At 37.9% G+C, this 23,403-nt stretch overlaps 1 protein-coding gene across 1 annotated transcript in view; it reads right to left on the bottom strand.

Annotated features, from left to right (window-relative positions):
- USP34 (ubiquitin specific peptidase 34) overlaps positions 1-23,403 on the bottom strand; it is a 64,476-nt gene that overhangs the window by 6,398 nt on the left and 34,675 nt on the right. Inside the window, exons 32-68 of the mRNA XM_053458556.1 lie at positions 22,255-22,341; positions 21,857-22,057; positions 21,363-21,445; positions 21,224-21,264; positions 20,486-20,610; positions 19,696-19,848; positions 18,892-18,996; positions 18,561-18,616; positions 17,832-17,952; positions 17,556-17,739; positions 16,995-17,158; positions 16,413-16,478; positions 15,594-15,740; positions 15,315-15,371; positions 14,736-14,813; positions 13,796-13,890; positions 13,402-13,574; positions 13,073-13,226; positions 11,605-11,683; positions 9,832-9,885; positions 9,572-9,667; positions 9,199-9,263; positions 9,039-9,114; positions 8,652-8,699; positions 6,029-6,094; positions 5,799-5,879; positions 5,159-5,244; positions 4,674-4,842; positions 4,515-4,589; positions 4,068-4,219; positions 3,689-3,737; positions 3,290-3,394; positions 2,631-2,675; positions 2,048-2,152; positions 1,771-1,918; positions 1,020-1,654; positions 547-704 (exon numbers count right to left, since the gene is read on the bottom strand). Of these exons, the coding sequence (XP_053314531.1) occupies positions 547-704; positions 1,020-1,654; positions 1,771-1,918; positions 2,048-2,152; positions 2,631-2,675; positions 3,290-3,394; positions 3,689-3,737; positions 4,068-4,219; positions 4,515-4,589; positions 4,674-4,842; positions 5,159-5,244; positions 5,799-5,879; positions 6,029-6,094; positions 8,652-8,699; positions 9,039-9,114; positions 9,199-9,263; positions 9,572-9,667; positions 9,832-9,885; positions 11,605-11,683; positions 13,073-13,226; positions 13,402-13,574; positions 13,796-13,890; positions 14,736-14,813; positions 15,315-15,371; positions 15,594-15,740; positions 16,413-16,478; positions 16,995-17,158; positions 17,556-17,739; positions 17,832-17,952; positions 18,561-18,616; positions 18,892-18,996; positions 19,696-19,848; positions 20,486-20,610; positions 21,224-21,264; positions 21,363-21,445; positions 21,857-22,057; positions 22,255-22,341 (4,382 nt within the window). The remainder of the gene's footprint in view (positions 1-546; positions 705-1,019; positions 1,655-1,770; positions 1,919-2,047; positions 2,153-2,630; positions 2,676-3,289; positions 3,395-3,688; positions 3,738-4,067; positions 4,220-4,514; positions 4,590-4,673; positions 4,843-5,158; positions 5,245-5,798; positions 5,880-6,028; positions 6,095-8,651; positions 8,700-9,038; positions 9,115-9,198; positions 9,264-9,571; positions 9,668-9,831; positions 9,886-11,604; positions 11,684-13,072; positions 13,227-13,401; positions 13,575-13,795; positions 13,891-14,735; positions 14,814-15,314; positions 15,372-15,593; positions 15,741-16,412; positions 16,479-16,994; positions 17,159-17,555; positions 17,740-17,831; positions 17,953-18,560; positions 18,617-18,891; positions 18,997-19,695; positions 19,849-20,485; positions 20,611-21,223; positions 21,265-21,362; positions 21,446-21,856; positions 22,058-22,254; positions 22,342-23,403) is intronic.

The following is a 23,403-nucleotide window of genomic DNA, read 5'->3' as shown; positions in this document are numbered from 1 at the left end:
AAATAACATTTACACTCTATGGGACAGTGGAGCTACTAAAACATAATACCTAGAAACAAAGCTGCAGGGTGATAAGGGGTTAAAGAGTAATGCGCTGCTTCCATGAACGCAGAAACCCTAGCGGGAATTTTTTTTTCTGGGTACAGTTATCGATATATTAATAACAACCCATTACTGCATTCAGAAATTCTAAAAAAAAAATTATATTGAATAGCAGTTTAATGTAACAATACGCTTTCTGGATTCTTGAAAAATAGCACATTTTCTTAAAACATCCCCATCTTCCAACTTACGTTTATCTAGTGCAGTGTTTCATTAGTATGAATAATTGGAGTGATTTTGCTGTAAAGAGACTTTATCACCATAGCAACCAGCTGACTGGTTTTAAAACACCACACCAGAACAATCTAAGGACGACTCCATATATATTTTAAACAGATCTCGGGGCACCACTTGGCTGATATAATAAATATATTTTATCTATCGGCTGCCAGCACAGTAAACCTGCACCTTCATCTCCAGCATTTACTGTGGACACCGGCCCACCTTATTAACGTTGTCCAGCAGGAGCGGCCATCCAGACAACGCAAATAGCAGCTGATGGTAGTTTTCTTAAACTGTTTAATATCCTCAAGTTCTTCTTCTCTCATCTCCGGCCTCTGGGCTACAAATAGCTGCATGAGGTTAAAGAGCTCTTCAACGGCCTGCAAAGGAACGGACATTACAAAAAAGGGGGTTACTTGACAAAATCATTTCACAAAGAAACATCTGGGGGTGGCTGACTCAAAGAAAACATTTATGGGAGACCTATGAAATGTAACACTCATGAATACGGAGCACCACATTCCCTAATTATATGTTATTTTCTCAAATAAAACACTGAAAAGTCGGCAATTACAAAAAATGATACTGGATGAAAGAGAGGGCGGAAAAAGAACGAGTACAGAAATTTCTCCCCTAAAAACAGAAGCCAGGAGAATCAGGACTCAAACATATAGATAGATTTTGTTGGCTCATACCGCAGGGTATTGGCTGGCGTGAGGAGTGAGGTTCTTGAAGGCCCACTGAATATTTTGGTGGGAGGCAAGCTGACGGGTAAAGGCAGGAGACTGCTCACAGCACATGCGCAGGATTCCGTAATAAGCTGGCAGCATTCCTCGATTGAAAAGGACTACATCTTGGTCATCGTGATCTGCCAGAATGTAGTTAAAGGCGATATTTTTTGTCACCACTGGATTCTGAACAATAAGGCGGACATTTTCCGGGCAGTCAACACAGACATTGTACCAAAAAGAAAGCAGGGCTTGCTTGTTGTGATTTGTTGCTATGGCTGGCTCAGAGAGCTTAGGTTGGAACAGGTTCCACAAATCCATGAAGTAGGTGGAAAACATGAGTTTCTCAGTTTTAGAAATCAAACAGTACGTCATGAAGCTGAAGTATGGGACCAGCTTGGTGGTACCATGAACAGCAGCATCGACATAGAGCTTGGCTCTTGAAAGGAGGCCCAAGAGGACATTATAAACTTGATGAAGAACCACAGTTGTGTCTGGGCTAAGGGGAAGGTCTCTTGTGGGAATGTGAAGTGAGCGTGTGGACCGGAACATCTGACGGAATGAGTTGCTTGGAATCAATGAAACCAAGAGGTAGGCTGCAGCTGTAAATAAAACATGTTAAGATAGTTAAGATACTTCTTTAGTGAACGACTTAATCACACATTTTCAGTGGCTTGGTAGTCAGAAGGTCAATATGGGTAACACTGGCACAACTTACATGTTCTCACTCTTGGGTAATTGTGTGCCAGTAGGAAGCGCTCTACCCAGTTTTCCATGTTCTGCAATACCCAGCTGTGTGCCAGCTTATTGCGTGGAGTTTGAACTGCCAGCCAGTCCAGGCACTGAGAGGGGTTATACTCTATCACCTAGAAAAACCCACATACTTAACATTAACACAACCATTCCTTTCACATAAATCCACGAAGTTCATACATTCTACAAGCTATTTCACTGCCATTGGCACTTCTGTGCCTACGGGCCAGCTGGTGACTTACCTCCCATATCCTTTGTAAAATGTAAGAAGCAAAAGGCGGCATCCCCGGAGGGCCACCAGCAAACTCCATTATCATTGTCAGCAGCTTGAAGAAAGGATTTGCAGCCTACAAGAAAAATGAATACATGCATACAATCCGGGGGCTTTTTCAATTGGCATACTGTAATACACTAGATTTAGGTAATTATGTAAATGTATATCTCACACACACACATACACAGATGTATTTCTTCATAGAGGTAAATAATCTGTTAATAGAATAATAATTTTTAAAGCAAAATACATTCCCATCATACTCATTAGGTGGCTACAAATGTACGTATATTAATTGTATTCAAGTCTCAAAAATATTTTAATAAATTAGTGAGAAACAATTCATAAAAAGTCATGTAGATCAAATAAATATTTCACTATATAAAGTAAAATATTTTTTACTTTAGTAAAATATTTTAGTTTGTTGAAATTAGTCCAGTGAAGGATCATTTTCTTTCAACTACAATTCACTTATAACACATCAATAACTTATTGGTTACATTAATAATAATAAAAACTAATATATATATATATATAAAAAAGGGACATACCTCTGGAGTAAGCTTTGCTATGGATGTGAAAAGCATGGATGCAATCTACAAAAAAAGATAACCGGGAAGACGTTATACGGATAAATATGGCATTCCAATTCAGTCGGTTTACCATAAATTCAAATATGTTATAACCTGTCGAGCACTAACAGGCATACTAACAGGTTGGTACCTCGTTTTATTCTCATAAACATACCAGTGATGACATATATGTAAGAGTATTATTTGACATATAACACATACAGTACCTTCAAGACATCTATACAGAAGGTCTTACATGATTTGTCCTACTAAGTAACTACTTTCTATGGTCTGTCTTTCTACTTAGGTTTATCAAATGTAGGGAGTCAATGCATTTTATCTAAATACAAATCAACCAAGCCCCTTTCCTTCTATGTCACAAAAGTCTTGCTTTTCGTTCATATATTTATACTAATACCAATGATGTGTTTCCAAATATACTGGTTAAACACTGGTTCTGTAAAGCTCTATACATATGATTTTCAATAGTTAAACTAAAGACATAGTATATTAAGTAACAAACTGACATTCTGATGTATACAAATTCACACAAAGCGAAAACATCTCCAAGGATGGTCCTTATAAATCAGGAAAGGAATTGAGCATCCCGTAAAAGAACACCACGATAAAAGACTCACATGCTCGGCAAGGCGATTATTGTATCTGCAAAGGCTAAAAATCAGGTTACAAGTCTGCCGGATGTTGATTCCATCACGTATATGTTGAAACAGAAAGGGAAAACCCTAAGACAAAGCGACAAACTTTATAAGCAACAGCGTTATTGTATAATATTAACATTTCATTATTAGGATTTTATCACATTAAACCCTTTTGAATGTGTTGTGCTTGATGAAGCCGACATACTGAAAACCCTGGAGTTCTACCCCTTTGTGCCAATGTTTTGAGCCTTTTAAAGCTTGTGTGTATATTTTGTTTATCATTTAAGCTTTATTCTGTTTTATGTCTCCATAAGCTGCCCGGTATTTGTGCCCAATGTACAGACCATTAAGACCATCAAAACTATTATCTGTTCTTACCTTTCCGCCTGTCAAGGCAGCCATGTCATTCTGAGACAGAGTAAGATGCCTAAGACAAAGGGGACAAATGTCAAACATTTAATAATCAATAAGCTAAAAATGCTTGCTTTCTATTACTAGCACTCCATGTTCATTAAATAAGATGAAGCCCTTACTCTTCCCTTATTCTATGTTACAGTGAATATTAGGTTGGGATGAAGAAATTATTTCCTGAAGTAAGAGGAGTGGTTCCAATAGTTCTACATAAACAATTTATGCGCCTGATTAATCATGTTTTACGAAGGCCACCAATTAGCAGGCAATCAATGACAAGAGATCCTCACACATAGGTGCCAAGATCAACCATTAAACAAATCACGTCCCCTAACCAACTACCGACCTTTCAGAGCGAGATTGTTCCACCAGGAACGCTATCAGAGCAATCATCTTTTCAAGGGCTGCCGGTCTGTACTTTTCTTCAGCTAATGACAAGATATCTTCCTCCTCCTCTTCCTCACCTTCTTCTTCCTCGGACAACACTTCAACCTGTGGCTAAACACCAAGTAAATATCTGAAATTATTCCTTGTGAAAGTGAATAATGAAATATGTTACAAAGTTGACTAATATACAGCACTGTGCAAAAAGGTGTGGAAAAATGATGTAAAGTAAGAATATTTAGATTTTTCTTAACTATTAACTATTTTCGAAAGCATTCTTACTTTACAGCCTTCTTTTCACACCCGAGAAAAGAAAATCATAAAGTTCTGTTACTATTAAACATTATTTCAAATGAGAAATATTCGCAATTACCAAACAATTCCATGATGTACGTTTCTCTGTACTTACATTTTCAGGACCCTTGGTTCCCATGTAAAAATGCACCATGGTTGATATGGCTTGTAGTGACAGCAAGAACTGGCTCTGAAAGAAAAGGGAGGAATATATTCAGAAACCGCATAGGTCGCTCTCTAGAATGTCAGCATTTAACAAAATATGAAAAAGCACCTCTTCTTCTCCCATTTTGACAAATTCGTAGAGAAAGGCAAAATACTCCGTCAGATGTTTACTGTGTGGCTTTACGCCATGCTCCATAATGGAGAGTAAGGTCTTCACAAAACGGGTTACGCAAGAGCGGCTTCCAATGTCTTCCACAGGCCCATCCATATCATCGGAACTGGAGAACAAAAACAATCATACTTTAGAACTCTGAGAACTAGTGATGAGCCAATAATAATTACGACAAGAACAAAAAGAAAAATGTGTGCACGGTACTTAATGACTATTTATGTAACTAAATATAAAGAACGAGCTCCAAAATAACGTGGGTAGTTCTTAAGCTTGGAATACCAGAAAAAGAAGCACCGCACAAATACACATTTATTTTTATTGCCTGTATGGTCAGACGTCTATAATTCTATCACACAGCTAATGCTCTCTCAAACCGTCTTTTTAAAATACAGCAATATTCTCACGACAGAGATATGGCTTACCCATCTTCCATGCCTGGCTGCAGGTACAAATGAGCGTGTACAGGTCTCAGTCTCTGAATGACATGAATACACAGACGCTGAAACATCTAAACAAAACAAGAGTCTGATAAGCATACAACGCATACAAGGCGTTATACAGCACAACACGACACATATATATTTTGGCTAGTACAATATAAGGATGGGGCGATGGGATTTGCTTGACATTACAAGGGCCCTTTAATCCACGGAGTGCCAGCTATGTAAGTAACACATAGTTAGAAAGGGGATCCGAGGGTTGAAATAAATGTTTTTGTAGTGAAATTAGGCATCTGAAGTGTGTCACCTAAATCACAATATAGCAAGACTATGAACGTTGGCCCACCCTTCCAGGGAGGAAAGGTCAGTCCCAACCCCTGGCACGCCAAGAGTTATACACAAAAGCAGCAAATGCTATGATTGTGTACCCCATGGTTTAATCCACACCCCAATAGACTGTAAATCAGATACATTGCATACAACAAGGTGCTTTTCTAGAAAATACAGCACAACGTCCAAACTGGAACCACCGCAGTCGGTGTCTGGTCCAAGTAATCACACGAGCAGCTCATTAACGGAACAGAGAGCTTCATGGAACGGCCAAGAAAGGAGTTTTACCCACCTGTCTCACAATCTGATTTGGGCACTTGATCAAAATCTGCATAGGCCACCAGTCATCATCAGCCATGCGGTCCAGGAACCACTGAAGGAAGCAGAGCATGCATTAACAGAAAAGTTGAGTTTTATTTTTGCCATCATAACTCGAAGACAAGGCCAACGCTTGAGGAGACACTTCACGCCAGTAAGTTTGACATCACTCATGCATAACTAAACGGTTTCTACGTATCTCACCTCACAGGCTGCTTGGCTGTTGTTGAATTGCTTTGTCAGTAATTCAATCCACTGGAGCATTGTGGGCTAAAGAGAGAGGCAAACAGTAGAGCATTTCAGTGGATGCTGCAGCTCTTTCTTCTATGAGCAAGACATGCTTTACAGCCAACATTTACATTTGGCTGAAAAGAGTTGAAAAGGTGAATTATGCTTTAAGACAGTTACAAATCAGGGGATCAGGAGCGCAGACTATTTCCGAAGCAGGTAGATGAGGTTGAACAGAAAAAATTAGGGCACTAAAAAACATTCTACATCAGTGATGATTACGCAATCTGTTGGGCTTTCGCAGTAGCATGAGGAACGGGATATATATTGTTAATGCTGCGCGTATTCTGCGGGCTTCTAACTAGACAAAAGTCTACATTATCCTTCCATAAACAGAGCCGCTAATGGGATTCTGCTAGAAGTTTGGCCGAGCACAGAGTGTTGTGGGTCTGTCGGGCCAACATGAGAACTGATCCAACATTACCATGTCAGATTGCAAAACGAGCAAATACGGTTAACAGCAACCCTAGAGAGCAGGCAACTCCAAATTAACTTTTCAAATAAGAGAAAGGAATAACTTCTCCAAATTAACTTTTCAAATAAGAAAAAAGAATAGCTACTCAAGATTAACCAAAGAGAGCAGACCACCAGAGACCACCGAGATGATATTCTATGAGCCGGGTTACACTGACAGCCTATGGTATTTAACTTTAGTTCTAAATAATTTAAGAGAGCATAGACACAGTCGGCTAATACATTATACCTGCTCCTATCTGACCGTAATTGTATTAAGTAGAAAACTGGCCCAAAACCCTCCATAGGGGTGTAAGCAGGAGACAATCAAGACTATTCTACTGGTCGCCATGGTGAGTGCATCACATTTACTACTTTTATTGCCCTATAAAACAAAATTTCCCAGAACTGACAACTTGCTAGCCCTCAATGCCTAGAATTGTTGGGAACACTTTATCTAAAAGGTGCAGCTTATATGGTTGCGCTTCTAAAAAAATAAAACCTAGCACTATAAACTAAGCCAAAAAGTACTTCACTTTAAACTTTGGCCGTTAGAAATATACTGGTAATTGGTCTATTTTGCCACTGTTATTTAACTGCATGACACTTAAAAGATTTAGTGTCGTATAACGGCTCTAATGGCCGGCGATATAGTCTATGATTAAACCAATTGATTTAAACATCCACTCGCATCCATATAGTCAACCTTTTATGTTCCCACAAAAGTCATATGGAAAGCGTAACTGGAACAGGTTGACACAACAACTGAACAGCCTCCATGCTTCCATTGCTTTAACAAATATAACCGTAAATCATCAACGGTCTTATTTGTCGATTACAAGGCATGCTACCCAGTGTTATTTCATTTTTGGTAAGGTGCGTTCATGTCATCATTTCAACATCCAAACCTAAACATAAGTACTTCTGTAAGTTGAAGTAGATCTGTCACCTAACTTATGCTATATTCTCGGGACAGGTGCGTAAAACTCTTCTTCTTCTTCACTGGGTTCTCACTGTATTTTGACACCGGTCTAAAATCTTGAGTTTTGGGGAGGGCTATTTTTTTTTTTTAAATGTATTTTTAGATGACAGGTCGACAGCTTAATGCCATTCGGATGATTGCTACATGTTTCATATCTTTACCGAGAGTTTTTTTATTTATTTTTTTGGAAATACCTCTCTCTGTTTCTTACCTTCCTCCCCAGTATCCTCCAATCCTGCTTCTTCTTTGTTGACTGACAGCACCAACAGAGCAACAAAGATTGTTAGAGTTATAGCAGTGGTAGCGGGATTACTAGGGAGGAAGGAAAAGCTATTGCGGTCTGTTATCTACAACCCAAAATAATATTATAACAGTTGCATTTACATTTAATTAGAAAAAGTTACTTTTATGGCAGCAAGTAACATGCAGAGATTTCAACAACAAAAAAAAAAGTATAAAACACACAACATATACATTTATATACACATGCAAACACCATTACCTTCAAATTTTGGCAACGTGCGCAATAAAAACCATTTACAACAAATGGTCAAAATATGTAATCCTCATATCTGTATTTTTCCGCAAATGTCTGTGTGCCTGCGCTAGCTTTGGAATCACATTTTTTTGACAAAGTCTCATCATGTCATCATGGAGGCTAGGTATTAAAGACAATTATGGTGGGTCTTCATACCAGACCTCTATAGCGTCACAAATGAAATGTTTTACATTTTTTAACCCTTAAAAAACTATTCAGCAAACCTTAAGCATATGAAATGTAGAAGTAAGCTTATCGTCAAGTACTTCTGGTTGCCTGCTTCCTCTCTCCGACAGTATAGGTTTCCGGGTACTGTCCATAGACACTGTCGGATCCTCACCACCGAAGCCGTGGTATGGAAACTGCCAGAGTTTGTACCGTCCGAGAGGGGGAGCGGGACGTTCTAAGCAGGAAGGTTTAATATCGTTTTTTATGCAAATGCTTAAGTTTTTTTAAGGTTAGAAAAGGTTTAATGTAATCTGAAGGATGCATTCTGCAAGCCACTTGGAATAAACACAGAAAGGACTGGACTGAAAAATAAAGAGAGGCACAAAAGTGCAAAGTACCTTTTCTTTAGAATGGATAAAAGTCTCCAACACAAATGATGTACTAAGCTGCAGAGGAAAAGCAAAAACAGTACACTTTAGTAAGATATCATCACCATGCTGTTACATTTTAGGCAAAATACTATTTACCCCAAAAACAATACATTTTTTGGCACAGTTGTTATTGATGCACACAATGAAAAAGTAGGTACAAGCGACAGCAAACAGATTTAAAACCCCACTATTCCCAGTTTAGCTTCTTTAGGGAAATTATTTTGAGAGATGTTAGTTTATGGTTATGAGCCACAGGCTTCAAACCATTTTATTTGATAATAAAACATGCATGTCTAGAAGTGACACTATGTATACACAGGTTGCATTTTACATGTTAATACAGGTTGTTGTTACCTTTGCAGTCATTAGAGACACTGCTTTCGGGTCCGGTAATGTGCTTGGAATACTACTGCACAGCTGCCACATAAACCTACAAAAACCAATACAGATCAATGCCTTCATATCCCCGACCACTGAGCGCACTAACAAGAATCAATACTTAATATGTACTTACCCAAAATATGTATGCTCAAAAATGTTCTTGTCCTGCAGAAACTGCATGTTATCATGCCAGATCCACTGAAAATAAAAACGTCACATTGACACCCAACAACTCTTTATGCAATTAAATTCATCTGTTTGACCCCAGAAGTAATTAAACTGAATGTAGCATAAAATGGATCTCTCCGAAGTGTCTGGCAGATTTAACAAAATCCAAAAATATCAGGGAGAGCTTTATGTATATGCGGTACAATAGTGAACTCTGTGACAAGCATGGTGCTTTGGTTTAACCTCCCTTCATCATGCCTCCATCACAGTGCCTGCATTAAGTGGGAGATGCAGGCTTAGGAGAGCTTTACATAATGGTTTTAGCCATGAAAATATACCTCTAGAAGCTCAGAAGAAACATCAAACTTGAACTCCTTGTTATTTTCCTCCTCCGGCTCCACGCGCTTATAGAACAACATATATGCACTGTGTGTCTGCAAAATAAACAGAACAATCTTTTATAATTACTATGTCTATCCTTTTGTGGTAGCATATGACTAGCAAAACATCTTAGTAAACCTGGTCCACAGGAGCCTCAGTGACCCGAGGTTAGGCCACATTCTTGTACAAGTGGCATGCGCCTTCTTTATAAGCTTACCTTTTCAAAGGAAAAGTCCATGAACTTATCAGTCACAGAGTCGTATGTCTTGGTCTGAAAAGAAGAAAAAGAAAAAAACAAAATCCACAATTATTAAATCGTAAGATTGGTACTAAACATAAGGAAAAGGCATACATTCTACAGGAAATACCACACTTTCCAGAGACCATCACTATATAGCTGAAAATCTTTACTATATATATATGGGGACGCGACACATTTGTCACATTTAAATGTTTCAGATCATCCAGCTAAAATCAAACCTATGTAATAAAGTAAGTGGCCCCTAAACCTGATAACTGGCCGTGCCACCCTTGGTGGGATCAACTGCAATGAAGCATTTGGGATAACTGGCCATGGAAGAATTTTGGCCGGCTCTTTTTATAGAATTGGTCTAATTCAGATACATTGGAGGGTTTTCGAGCACAAACTGCCTTTTTAGGTCATGCCACGGCAACTCAATCGGGTTCAAGTCAGGACTTTGACTAGACCACTCCAAAACCTTCATTTTGTTTCTTTTGAGCCATTCAGAGGTGGACTTGTGTGCTTTGGATCATTGTCCTGCTGCATAACCCAACTGCACTTGAGCTTTAGGTCACAAACAGACATTCTCCTTCAAGATTTTCTGGTAGAGAGCAGAATTCATGGTTCAATCAAGTATGGTAAGTTGTCCAGGTCCTAAAGCAGCAATAAACAGCCGCAGACCCTCTACCACAGTGTTTGAATGTCGGTTTGATATTGTAGAATGCTGTGTTAGCTTTACACATCCCGTGGATTCAATTTTTGCAGTTTCTTATTGTGGAATCATGAACAATGACCTTGACCAAAGCAAGTGAGGTCTGTAGTCTTTTACATGTTAGTCTGAGTTCTTTTGAGACCTCTTGGATAAGTAGTTGAAGCGCTCCGGGATGTATTTTGGTAGACCGACTAACTCCTGGGAAGGTTTACCACTGTTCCAAGTTTTTTCAATTTGTAGACAATGGCTCTCACCGCGGTTTGCTGAAGCCCCAGGTCCTTAGAAATGGATTTATAAGCCTATTTAGACTGACAGATGTCAATGATTTGGATTCTCATCTGTTCTTGAACTTTATTAGATGGCAGCATCATGTGCTACTTTTTAAGACATGTTAGTCTGCTTAAAAGTCATTCGCATTGTGCGTTTGTTTAGGTGGCTCCCTGGGACAGTCGGATAGCTCGTTCGTTACCCTATGGATGTACCGGTACATCCATAAAAGTTGTGGCAAGATTGTCCTTAGGATGTACAGGTATGGCCTGACTTAAGAACCAGTGCACGGTTACATAAGGAATGCCGATCGATTGATTCCTGCTGATGCCTACCGAAAACTCTGAAGCGCAGCTTTCTAAACCTTGCCGGGATCTTCTTTTGTTTGATGGATCTTTATCCATATTCCACAGCATAAAAAACAAAACAAAAAAACCCACGCCATTGCCCTAGCATTACATGTAAAAAAGATAACACCACTCCTGTTCACTGCCTCAAACCCCCTTAAACCTACTGTGGAGAAAAATTTCCAAGCAAAAATATTTCATTTTAGTATAGGGTTTTTTTTTTGCATGTTTCTATGGTTTCAAACGAAAGCACTGTTTGTCCTGAAAAAAGGATGTATAATTTGTGTGGGTACATCAAACACGAAAAAGGGGAATCTTGCTCTAAGCAACATATGATAAAAATGGGAAAAAAGGTATGGTACTAAAAAAAAAAAATAAAATAAAAAACAACACCTTGGTAAGGTAAGGGCTCATTTTACTCACAGTCATTTCTCCACCAAAACATTCAGATGCAAGCTGAGCAGAATCAAACGGCTTCACTTCCGCATCATTGAAGAGATACCTACAGACAAACAAAACACAGCTTATTTTCCAAACCTGTAAATGCCACGTAAACACGAGGCAGGAGGGTATACTGGGTATTACAACGAAGGCTATATACAGGCTATATACAGTACTGTCGTAATACGCCACACTCTCACACCCTTATAGTTTGGTGCTATTTTAAGGAAGAAATACTAATTACTAGAAGGGTAAAACAGTATTCTCAATGTGTCCCAACCCTCTCCGACAACCACTTCTGTGTCCCCAGCTCTGCTTCTTCTCTTGCCTCTTCTTGTTCTTCTGCCTTTGTGCTTTTTCTCCCCAATATCAATCAGGCCTCCAGTAGCGCTTCCTCAAAAGGGCAGAGCCTGTGCACAGACCCTCTCCCTCGACTGGAGGAACAGGGGTGAGGAAGTCCCCGTGGTGCGCACCGTGGCTTCGGCCTTTAGCGGAAGTCTCCATGAAGCCAGAATATCGCAGGCGGACTCTGGGAGAAGCGTTACTGCGCCTCTCGTTACAAATCTGTCTGCATTATTCTGGATTCTTGGAGCATTTCCGCAGAAAGGTGTACACCACGTGGAGAGCCTCTTCCAAGTTTTTCCAATTTTGGGAAAGGGTTACGCAAAGGCTTCGCACTATTGAGGAAGTGCTCAGGGGGCCCTGGTTTAGGAGATGATACTGGGGAGAAGCGGACGAAGAAAGACAGAAGAACAAGGAGGCAGAAGACAGAAGAACAAGGAGGCAGAAGAACAAGAGGAAACAAGTGAAGAAGTAGAGCTGCTGAAAAAGACAACAGGACACAGAAGCGGTTGGCAGAGAAGGTAAGGAGACACAGATCGTGTGCATCAGGGATATTCTTATGTGTGTGTCAGGGAGGCAGGAAAAACAATTGCATTTCTGGGAGACTCGGGACCTCTGAGACAGCACAGGTAAAACAGCTTGCCATCCGGAATATATAAACCCTAATTAGAGGCTCTGATTAAAGATTTATTCATACATTTTAATAAGAGACAGACAACAAACACAAAATGCAGCGTTCAATAACTGGTTGTGCCGCCCAGTTTCACAGCTAGGTAGGGTTGGACATCTTTTTTTTCCTTCTATATATGAAATGATCAATTAAAAACTGCATTTTATTTTGCTTACTCTGGTTATTGTCTAATATTAAAATTATTTCTATGATCTTAAAACATTTAAGTGTGACAAACACAGAGCTATAAAACTAATCAGATTCATCAAGATGTAGCAGTCGTACAGCTAAATGAATCACCAAAATATAGTAAATTCCTTTCTTTACACTTTTAATAAATATACAGTCCTGAGACACAAGCAGTGGATCTGTGGATAGCACAAAGTGACTAGTCGTCTAAAATTTGGCTTAAGCGTGTTAGAAAAATATAGAACTTACCACTTGTTATTCCTGTAAGCGTGCAGATTCACTATGTCCTTAATGAAGCTGTAGTAATGGCCGCCATCGGCTGTACCGGTATGAACAGTCACTCCTATTAAATCATACTCGTAGCTCTCTGCCTCTCTCATTTCTTCACCGTCTTCTTTTAAACCTGAAATATAGTTACAAACACGTTGGCACGAGGGCACTAAAATACTGGAAAGCAAGAAACTGGTGAGCGCATGGACACCAATTAGCAAGAGGTTTATAAAGTGTGGCGTTTTGAGACCGTTCCTTTAATTCCATCATTAGATGGACAGTCTGTAGACACGCATAAACACCGTTACCTTCTATTCGCTCATTCTTTCCCATGAGAAAATCTTCTGTATATGGCGTCATATCCAAACGCAGAGGGAAGGAGAAATGCGTATTGACTTTTTCTTTCATCATGGTGACCATATTAAATGTGTACCGCATAGTGTTAAAGCTTAATATCCGTGGTAATTTCTTAAAGCATGCTCTGAAAAAGACGAAACACGTGCAATCAATATCGTTAAACAGTCTGACTGTAAAAGCTTGCAAGTGATTAGCAATGGTGCATTCGCTTGCTTCGACAAACTACACTGACCTAAAAAACAAAAAGTTCTGAATGAGATCTTTATTCTATATTGAGCTCATGTACTGTTTGTTAGCAACTAAACAGATGTCATGAAAGCCCTGCAAACGAAAGATTATACTGACCTTTTCTCAGCTCGCACCTTCTTGCCGCACTGGGAACACGTGTACATGTTGTCCCCTTCTAGTGTGTCTTTGATGGTAACTTCATCCAGAGACTCCTGAGTTCAGGATACACAATGGGATTATGACAGCAGGTAAGGCTGTGTTCATTAGAAAGACTGCTACAAAGAATACGGTCTGGAATGCACGGTTTATACATATTTTGGATTGTAACGAGTGTTTGGATTTTTTATATTACTTGCTTTTTAATATGCATTATACATATACATTTATTTTAAATGATAAAACTGGAAGTTTCATTCCTCCTTAGGTGACACTGTTCTCACTGTTAATTGGTTATAGATTTTTATTTTGTTCATTGAAAGGTTTTCTCTAAATGATTAAAAGCTCTGAAAAATATGAATAAACTATCGGTGGCGGGTGAAGGCCAGACTGCATGTTTTCTTGTATAATTGGTGCTGAAGGATCTGAATTGAAAGGGTATATGATTTCTACATGTTACAGTGCTTAGATAAAGTCAGAACATGTTATCCAATGTAGAACTTGTAATTTATGGCACATCTTCTGGGGGAAAAAATCTTAATACATGAAAACAAATATATAAGATAATTACAAAGAAACAGACATTTTGTTATTTTGAATGTACTAAGACATTTTCTGTAAACCCTGAGATGTTAAACTGGAAGAGCCTCGCAATTTCATGGGTTTGCTTTCTCCAGCACATCTGAGTGATGTATTTACTAAAGTCTCACCTAACCAGCTGTTATAAAAAGCCCCGGGGCACTCATTTTGGATAACGTAAAGCTAAATATGTAAGAGAATTTCAAAAAATGTTTCCACACAAACTATCAATTACAACAACAAACTCTGGCCGCCTTGCAGGACTGGACATGGGTTAGCACTTCATATTGCACGGGTCTAAATAATAAATACATTTACTCACATAAATGTTCTTCATGTCTGCTACCTGACATCTGACGGTGTAAAATTCTTCAGCTGTCTGGCTTACATGTTCACAATCCTGGTGCAAATAAAGCAGAAGCGACGATGTACAAAAAGGAGAAATACTTTAAGCAAACAATACATATTTCTTTGAGTTTTTAATGCAGTGTTGTATCTAGCGTGGCATTCAAGAAAAGTGGGGTTTGCTTCATATTGCTCACCAATGTAGGCAGTCACAGGCACTTTGGTTACATTACAAACTCAAGAACAATACTGAGTAATTAAGTATGAGTAATTAAGACAGAGACATTCTATCGGCTAACACAAGGAAGTAATAGAAGAACATTGTTGTCCAGTAAATTGGGTCAGTGGCCCATTTTTAATCCTTTACTTTGGAAGGTGCTGAATGCACTTACAGTTGTGGAAGTCGATCTAAAGGCCCTTTAAATGTATCTTCATTAGAAGAAATATAGGCTCTTGAAACACTCAATGAGGTCAATTACTAAGTTCAAAATATAACTGAGTAAACCTACTTTATCACTTATCAATATTGTTCAAATTCTGCTAAAAGCACACTTACCAAAGAAACAACATTGTTCGTAATGACGCCACCGAATAAACTCTTTACAGTGTTTTTCTGCATATATAAATAAAAGAAATGTAAATGTTTAGGACAAACGTGTTAAATGTAACATTTTATGTATTTAATATATATATATATATATATATATATACACACACACACTGTGTGTGTGCTAAAAGCATATGGCTAAAACCTGTGCAACTAGGATATAATGAATTAGAAATCTGGCTAGGATAACTATGTACATGATAGGCAGGTATTAATCAGAGAACTCACCAGTTCAGGAGTCATTTCTTCGATTTTAGTGATTAAATCTGTAAAGAACTCTGTCATGTCCTTCTGTTCGCCAGTATTAAGAGGCTGCTTATCCATCGTGTACGTCTTGCAGAATGGTCTTGGATTGTAAGCTTTGCATTCACTTTCCTTTAAATAAAGACAACTTCTTTAGCACCAGCACAGTAAGCAATAGGTTTGTTTGATTTTATTTCTAGGTAGCTTTATATCATTATCGCAGGACAGCGAATCAAACATTAAAAAGGTAAATCATATGTTATCTTTACTCAGCTATATACGTTTTGTAGTTAGTTGTTTGAACCTAACTAGCCATCACTCAACTGAACTAAATGCGCCCTAAAAAGTTCTGTTAACAGGGTCCGGAGGTTCCGTAATAACTAAAAACTCAGATATTAAGGTTTCATGGAAGAAAGCACTCCACACCAGAGGTGTCGGATGCCTAGAGACTGACCGTGACCTAAATAGTATTTTCCCAGTGTTTCTTGATCAGAAAAGAAGCTTAATGTGGTGGACAATTTACGGTAATTTTAGACAGACAATCAGGGAAGGTACATGCTTAGATCCTGTAGAATTGTGAATATGGTGCCACTTGCACTGCCTGCTGCAGATTAGTGTCATGTTTGTAAAGTCCGAGCTATATATATATGATCGCTTGGCTGCACCAACAAACAATTTTGCTGCCTCAATAAAAAAAAGGCCGCTCATTAATGTTCCATAAGAGGCAGGCAAGTTAAACAGGTTTACACTTAATCTCTACAAAGAAGACGTTAAAGCTCTATTACCAGCACAGCTTTCACTTACCATCAAATACGTAAACATCTTTTGGAGCTCCAATAAAGTAGTTTTGTGCTTCATGTCCTCAGAATACTGGAAGAACAGGAATGTGCTTTTATAACAGACAATTGATCAAAGCTCAACCAAAACCTTATCAAAAACCTACTTATATGTGGAATCTCAATAGCAAGTGTTATGTTTTGGTCACAGTGGATATCCTTAATAATATAAAACTGATAGATGTAGACATCCCTAACAATATGAAACCGAAAGATGCCACTATTACTGGGAAACACCAAAGGATGGCATAAAAATAGAAGTCTAGTGTAAGATCTGTAAATGTATTTAAATGTATATTGCTTATATATGAACCATATTCAGCGAGTTCTCACTTTATGACTGGGTTGAAGAGCCGGTTAATCACTCAAGTGTATGCCTTTGATACAGTACCACTTTAGGCTGCAGCATATGGTTGTGAAGGCAATGTCACCAAGTGAAATACCAGGCTCTGTACCGACTACGCTGGATTTATACAAAAGTACAAAAGCTGTCCATAGACGATACAAACGATTAGAGCATGCCATGACGATTGGCATCGAAAGAGAATACCTTTGCGGTAAAGATGGCTTGTCTGGCCTCGGGTATCATGAACAGCTGTTGAATGGTAGATGCCAGGTAGCAGGTTGCTCCAAGATTGGTGAGGCCAACGAACCTGCACTCGGCTCTCACATCATCATGGGGCCAATAGTCCCATTTATAAGGGGCATGAGAAGCTGCAGCCAAAGAAGTAAGAATGCGTGTCAAACATGTTACAAATGTTATTTCATATACTAAAGATTTACTCACAATGCATACACCAATAATTCAGTTTTTCCTGGAAACTTGACTGCTTTTGTGAGCTATGTTGAATGATCGCTACAGATTATGTATAAGTAATGTATAAGAGATACGAACGTATCTTATTTCATCATGAGTTTACAAAAATATTTGCTCAAGTCTGTGTCAAGAGTATACAATCGGACAACAAAAAAACAACACACACTGGTAGCTAACAACTCAAGTAGACTATAAAAATAGATTGGCAACATCCATCCAAACATTGGCATCATCCATCCAACATTCAACTTAGCTGGACAGACATGAGAGGCATGAGAAAATAAAGTATCTTACACTGCATGTGCTGCGCCATAACCCAGTTGTGCAACAGCCTGTAATTCTCGACAGAGCCTTTCACCATTTCCACCAACAGGTCGTACGCAGCAGCTCGAGACGAGTGGGATTTACATTTTGGCTGCAATCTGTCCTTCAGGCTTGGCAGCAGGAACAAGAGATTAAAAATATCTCTGAGGAACTCCTAAAAAAAAATAAAAACATAAAACACACGGTCAAGCTCGTTCCTTGCAAACAAAGAGGTTGAAGACATCTTCAACAGTCAAGTAAACATACCTGTCCCTCCCTGGAAAATTTAAACGGGGGCTTATGTTTGATAACACTGGTTGCGAGTCTAAGGAGTCCTGTCATACCGTCATCTTCTACATTTCCATCTTGGTAGTCAAGGATCTCTCGGCTAAGACGTAAAAATATTTGATTTTGTCAGAAAAGCACTATTCCACATGATACACACACAGTATGCTTTTACCAGCGTTCGTTATTAGTTTAGGAAGCAGATTCCAAATGTGGAACTCCACAACCTTAGTCTCCTTCAATAAATTAAAGGACGAGACAAAATACTTAAATTAACACATTGGTAGAAAATACCTGGTGGTCTGCATGAGACCTATAGTTTCTTTTAACAGCATAGGGAGTAGAACTTCAAGACCAACGTTGAATGGCTGATATTAAACTAGTGCTATGGTAAGTATGCGGTTAAAGTGATGCACTGGTTATTTAAGCAATCTGATCTCCGTAAGAAAAAAAAAAAAAAACATTTAATAAAATAAGTGTCTGCTAAGCCTCCAGCTTCCCTAGCAGGATAGCTGTAAGGCATCAAAATCATAACAAAATGATTGGCCACGCAGACGTATCATGTGTTTTTACACGGATAAATCTTACTGGCAAGCGAGATGGCTTTCAAAGTGGTTTCATAATCACGTACTTCTACAGTCAAAAGAAGACTTGTAAAGGTGATGTGATCTGCACCACAAAGCAGGTCAAGTTAACATAAAAAATACAAACCTGCGAATGCAGTCTGCCAAGTGTCTTGCCAAGGCATCCAAATCAAGCAGTGTTGTCTGGAAACATATTAAAATGTGTTAAAGGGTCATTCTTTGAACAAAAAAAAGTGACTTCATACGGCTGAAGAGTCACCATATTATATACTGTACACACACCCACATATATTATATATATATATAATATATATATATATATAATATATTATACACACACTCATATTTAGCAATCTTTGCTTAATAAGCAGATGATTCATTAAGAAAATGGAAAACACTCTACTATACCATTACTTTTATTATTACATAAACAAAGATTTGAATTCCGTTTTCTTTACCTGGCTGGCATCTTTGACATGAATATTATCAATCAGTTTACACAGTAACCAAAAATATTCTTTACTTCCGGGTCGTAAAATAGTTTCTTCCTCGTAGTCCTCCACCTGTAAAAATATCCATTTATGTCAATTTCTCTTGTACCATTGCTAGATGGACAATATTAAATATTAAAAAAATGTACTGATTTTTATTACCTATAGCATGGTATTTCTGAAAACACATTATAGATATCCAACAGCACTATTTAAAACTTAATTTTGTCGATCCAGACAATAATAAAATGCATTCATTCAGCTTCATGCTTTGGGTAAACATCGCGATGAAATGAATCAAGAATCCCAATATGGTCTCTTCATCACCGCTGTTCTTATCTCAGACCCCAAACTATTGCTAAATAGGTATTCAAAGAATCCGTTCCCCTGCAGTCTGCCATCGGAAAAAGGGAAGAAAGGCCAATTCTACCCGACAGTGCCAACAAAAAGAAGCTGAAAACGTGCATGTTGGATAGTTCAATCCATTAATACATTCCATCTGAAGTAGAGACCACTGAGCCATGTTATTTTAGGTTGGCCCGGTAAAAAGTGCAATTGTTGACCTTAAACTCCATATAGATCTTCCTATTCCTCCCAAAATGTAAATTATTTCATTGTAAGAGCGCGAGCCTCTACACTGTTTGTCCGTGCCATTGTTGTTTATAACAACCTGTATAACGTGTTGCGGAATCAGTTTCCACAATACAAGTAAAAGATGAATTTTAACAATCCATTTGGTGACATTACTGAACATGCAAAGCGTGTATTTACCCGAACAGGTTTCAGAGCCTGGGCATCCGGAAGGAACTTTAACAGAGTAGATGCAGCCAGAAGTAAGAATGACCTGTTGATCGAGTCCCCGCCATCGAGACCAGAAAGTGAAAGCTTGTACAGCCCGTTACAGGACTCGTGACGAACCGCAGTCTGAAAGGCAAAGCAAAAATGGGTTTAAAAATATACATTTTCTATGTTTCTGCAATAACAAAGGGTTAACGTACCACGCTTCTATCAGCCAGGCAATGTAATATTTTGCTGGTCAACACTTTAACAGAGAGGTAGGCCAAGAACATGCTAATTCTTTCTCGTAACTCTAAATAATATAATTATATATATATATTAGTATATCGAGAGAGAAATATGCTGTTATGGCCTGTATATTACATCATGGCTATATACACAATGCCAAAATGATAGATGATAGAAGGTTAAAGCATTATTTTGGAAATCAAGTAAACTACTGGACAATGTCATCACCACCATTACACCTTGAAAGAGGCGGCTAATTCAGTGGTTAGACAAATGATCCGCATGTGCACCAAGATGAATTTTCTTGGCGCCTTTGCACTACAGGGGCTGCAAAAGCTTTTATTAATTCCCTGATAATTTAACAGCTATGCCCAAGATAAGTCTTGATCCTAAAAATAATATAAAATCTATCACTCAACTAAATGTGGAAACCAGAGAGAGACATAAAAAGACAATAAAAATTCTTGACACATTCATTTAGACTAAAATATTTTTTTAAGTTATAGTAACCAAAAACAAATGTCTATCATCTTACCTCTGGAATAAGGAGCGTTAATTTTTTGAGCCAGTCTTGTAAGTGATCATTGTCTGCAAGGCTGGATTTCACAGCAGAGCAGCAATGAGCCCAGCTAACCAAGAGCCACATCGAGTAATGGGTAACTAGACAAAAGACACACAGAAACAGAACAGGTAAAAGAATTAGAAGAACACGAAATAGCAAAGGACTGAACTGCTAAAAATGATGATATTGTATTGGTACAGTATTATAAATACGGCAATTTCCTCTAAAACTGTTTGAATATAGATCGGTGTGAACTATTTTGCGCCATGATCTATGGTTTTAAAACACTATTTTTGAGTAATAGTAATAGACCTTACTCACATGAAATTGAAAACTGCTAAAGATTCCATAATGTCTTAAATAATCTCATATGGTATATTTCTATTAACTACATGATAAAATGCGAGCAGTGAGCCACTCTCCCTACAGTAATACCCTACAGTACACACAATGTTCTGCGACATTAATGGAACTTCTCAGACATGTGTCATTCATATAGCATAATGGAAATAGCGTTCAAATTAACAATAACACCAAGAAAATTACAAACCATTCAATTTGCTAAACTGCAAAATAAAGCACATTTCTATGTGATGGTTAAAATATTTAAATACAAATGTAAGATTGCCAACACACAACAAGACTCACTAGTAAAATCCACATAGCACCAACATACACAATATATACATGAAAGAGCGTTCAAATGCTTACCTTCATGCCTGGATCGGTGGTCTGACTGCGCCTTCAGCACCCTGCACACAAGACATACCATAAGTAAATGATATGGACTCAATTCCAATATGGTCTTTGGGCTAACATCAGTAAATATCAACGTTTAAGTTTAAGTTACCTCTGGCCTAAATTGTCATACGTGTATGCAACCGACATTAACCTCTGAATCAGACAGGTCCCTTGGACAAGATCCAAAAACACCTTTTGGGAAAGAAAGAGAGGCCAAAATAAAATAAGAAACGTATCATGTATGATGTATAAAATGAATATATACTTTGACGTAGTGGCAGTCTAAGCAATATGTGCCCATATAGTGTGACCGAGTGTGTGCTGGATTCTTTGTATGTATGCATGTATGTATGTATGTATATATATATATATATATATATATATATATATATATATATATATATATATATATATATATATATATATATATATATATATATAATTAAAAAATAACATGCATTGGCTTCCACCTCCTAAAAATGATCAGACTATTTAGTCTATATGTAGGAAAGCAGCATGTAAATACAATTATAACTTCTGGTGCTACTGTAAAAACTACAGTATTCATTAGAAAAGGTTGAGGATACAAATGGTCGTTTTTACCTCGGTTAGACGGGGTATGTGGAGGCCCTTTGAGTGATCTCCAGTGGACTTTCTGGATTTCCCTGGCCAATTCCTTTTGCGGTGGCTCTCGGAGATCCCTGACCAGGCAAAGACATCGTGGTATGCCAGATCCAGATCTGTTGGATCCACAGCAAACTGACATATCAACTTTAGCAAGCACGCTAAACAGTCCAGTTGCCACTGTAAAGATACAGATTGAGTTTATAATAAACAGAACTTGACAACAGAACATAGCTTCTCATTCAAAAGGATCTGGCGGTCATTTTTCTACAGAAAATAATTAAAACCCCATTAATTTATATGTTTTCGTGGAAGATACATTGCTATGTAGAAATGAGTATGTCATGGAAAAGTAAGAGAAGGAAATACAAACTTACCACAGTCCATGATTCTTGCTCTTTGGGCTCCAAAATGCCAGAATTAAATATCTCGATCAGTTGTTGTAGACCCCCTGCAGCCACAAACTACACAAACATAAGCAGTATAGGTTAGCAGCTAGTTCAATGTACACAATACATGGATTAAACACACACGCTTTATTGTCATATTAAACCCTTTACCGTAATTTCCTTTAGTGTACCTAAAATAGTTTGGGGTATTTTTGGGGAAAAGTAGGGCTTTTTTTCTTCTTTTTTTTTTTTTAACACTATTCATATTATGTAAGACATTTTTGATGAGTAAAAAAAAAATAATCAAAAATATATTTAACTTTGATTTGGAAATTCTATATTTCTATATGATTTTCTTTCATCTTAAATGTAATAACTTAATGTTTTTTTTTTAATCCCTACCTAACCCTAACAGAGACAAAGGCAATTCTTACGATGCTTGGGACATAGCAGCAATTTTTTACCGATGATGAAGCAGGTACGTCATTGGTCCTGTAGGGACATCTTTTCATGACGTACCTGGTACATCATTGGTTGTGAAGATTAAAAAGGGGATTTTAATATAAAAATGTATATTGGTATTTTATTAATCCCAAATAAAACACAATGTCATTGTATGCTTATTAATTGCTCAGCTTTTTTTTTTTTCTAATCACGCCAGCCAAAGACCGGTAATCATTTAGCTTCCCACATTCTATGAATTAAAATCACTAAAGTTTTTTTCTTCTGATAAACTACAGCAGTCCTGGCTGAGTTAACAGATACAGGACTGATCACACACCTAGCATTCATAACTAAATGGTGGAAATTTGAAAGCCCATGGACGTATGTACCCATAAAAGCTCATGTGATTGTTGATCACAACAGTAAGTTGTAAAGTCGTATCAGAAAAACTGAAGAATACTTTGGAAATAGGATAAGTATTTTACTCCTGGGGATACTCTTTTCTGTAAATTTACAAAAAAAAAAAAACAGGAACACAGGTTTTAAGTGGTTTATGCTCTTGTGTTTATGGTCATCTATTACTGGGAAAAGTGAACACTTAAAGAAGACATCTGAAATACATACAGGTTGAAGGATAATTTCAGAAATAACAAGCAGCATCCAATTTAATGAGATGATTCATTGGGAGTAACA

The sequence above is a fragment of the Spea bombifrons genome, chromosome 3 (assembly GCF_027358695.1).
Source record: "Spea bombifrons isolate aSpeBom1 chromosome 3, aSpeBom1.2.pri, whole genome shotgun sequence".
NCBI lineage: Eukaryota > Metazoa > Chordata > Amphibia > Anura > Pelobatidae > Spea > Spea bombifrons.
Note: the sequence above shows the minus strand (reverse complement) of the source record. Positions and strands in the feature narration are given on the sequence as shown.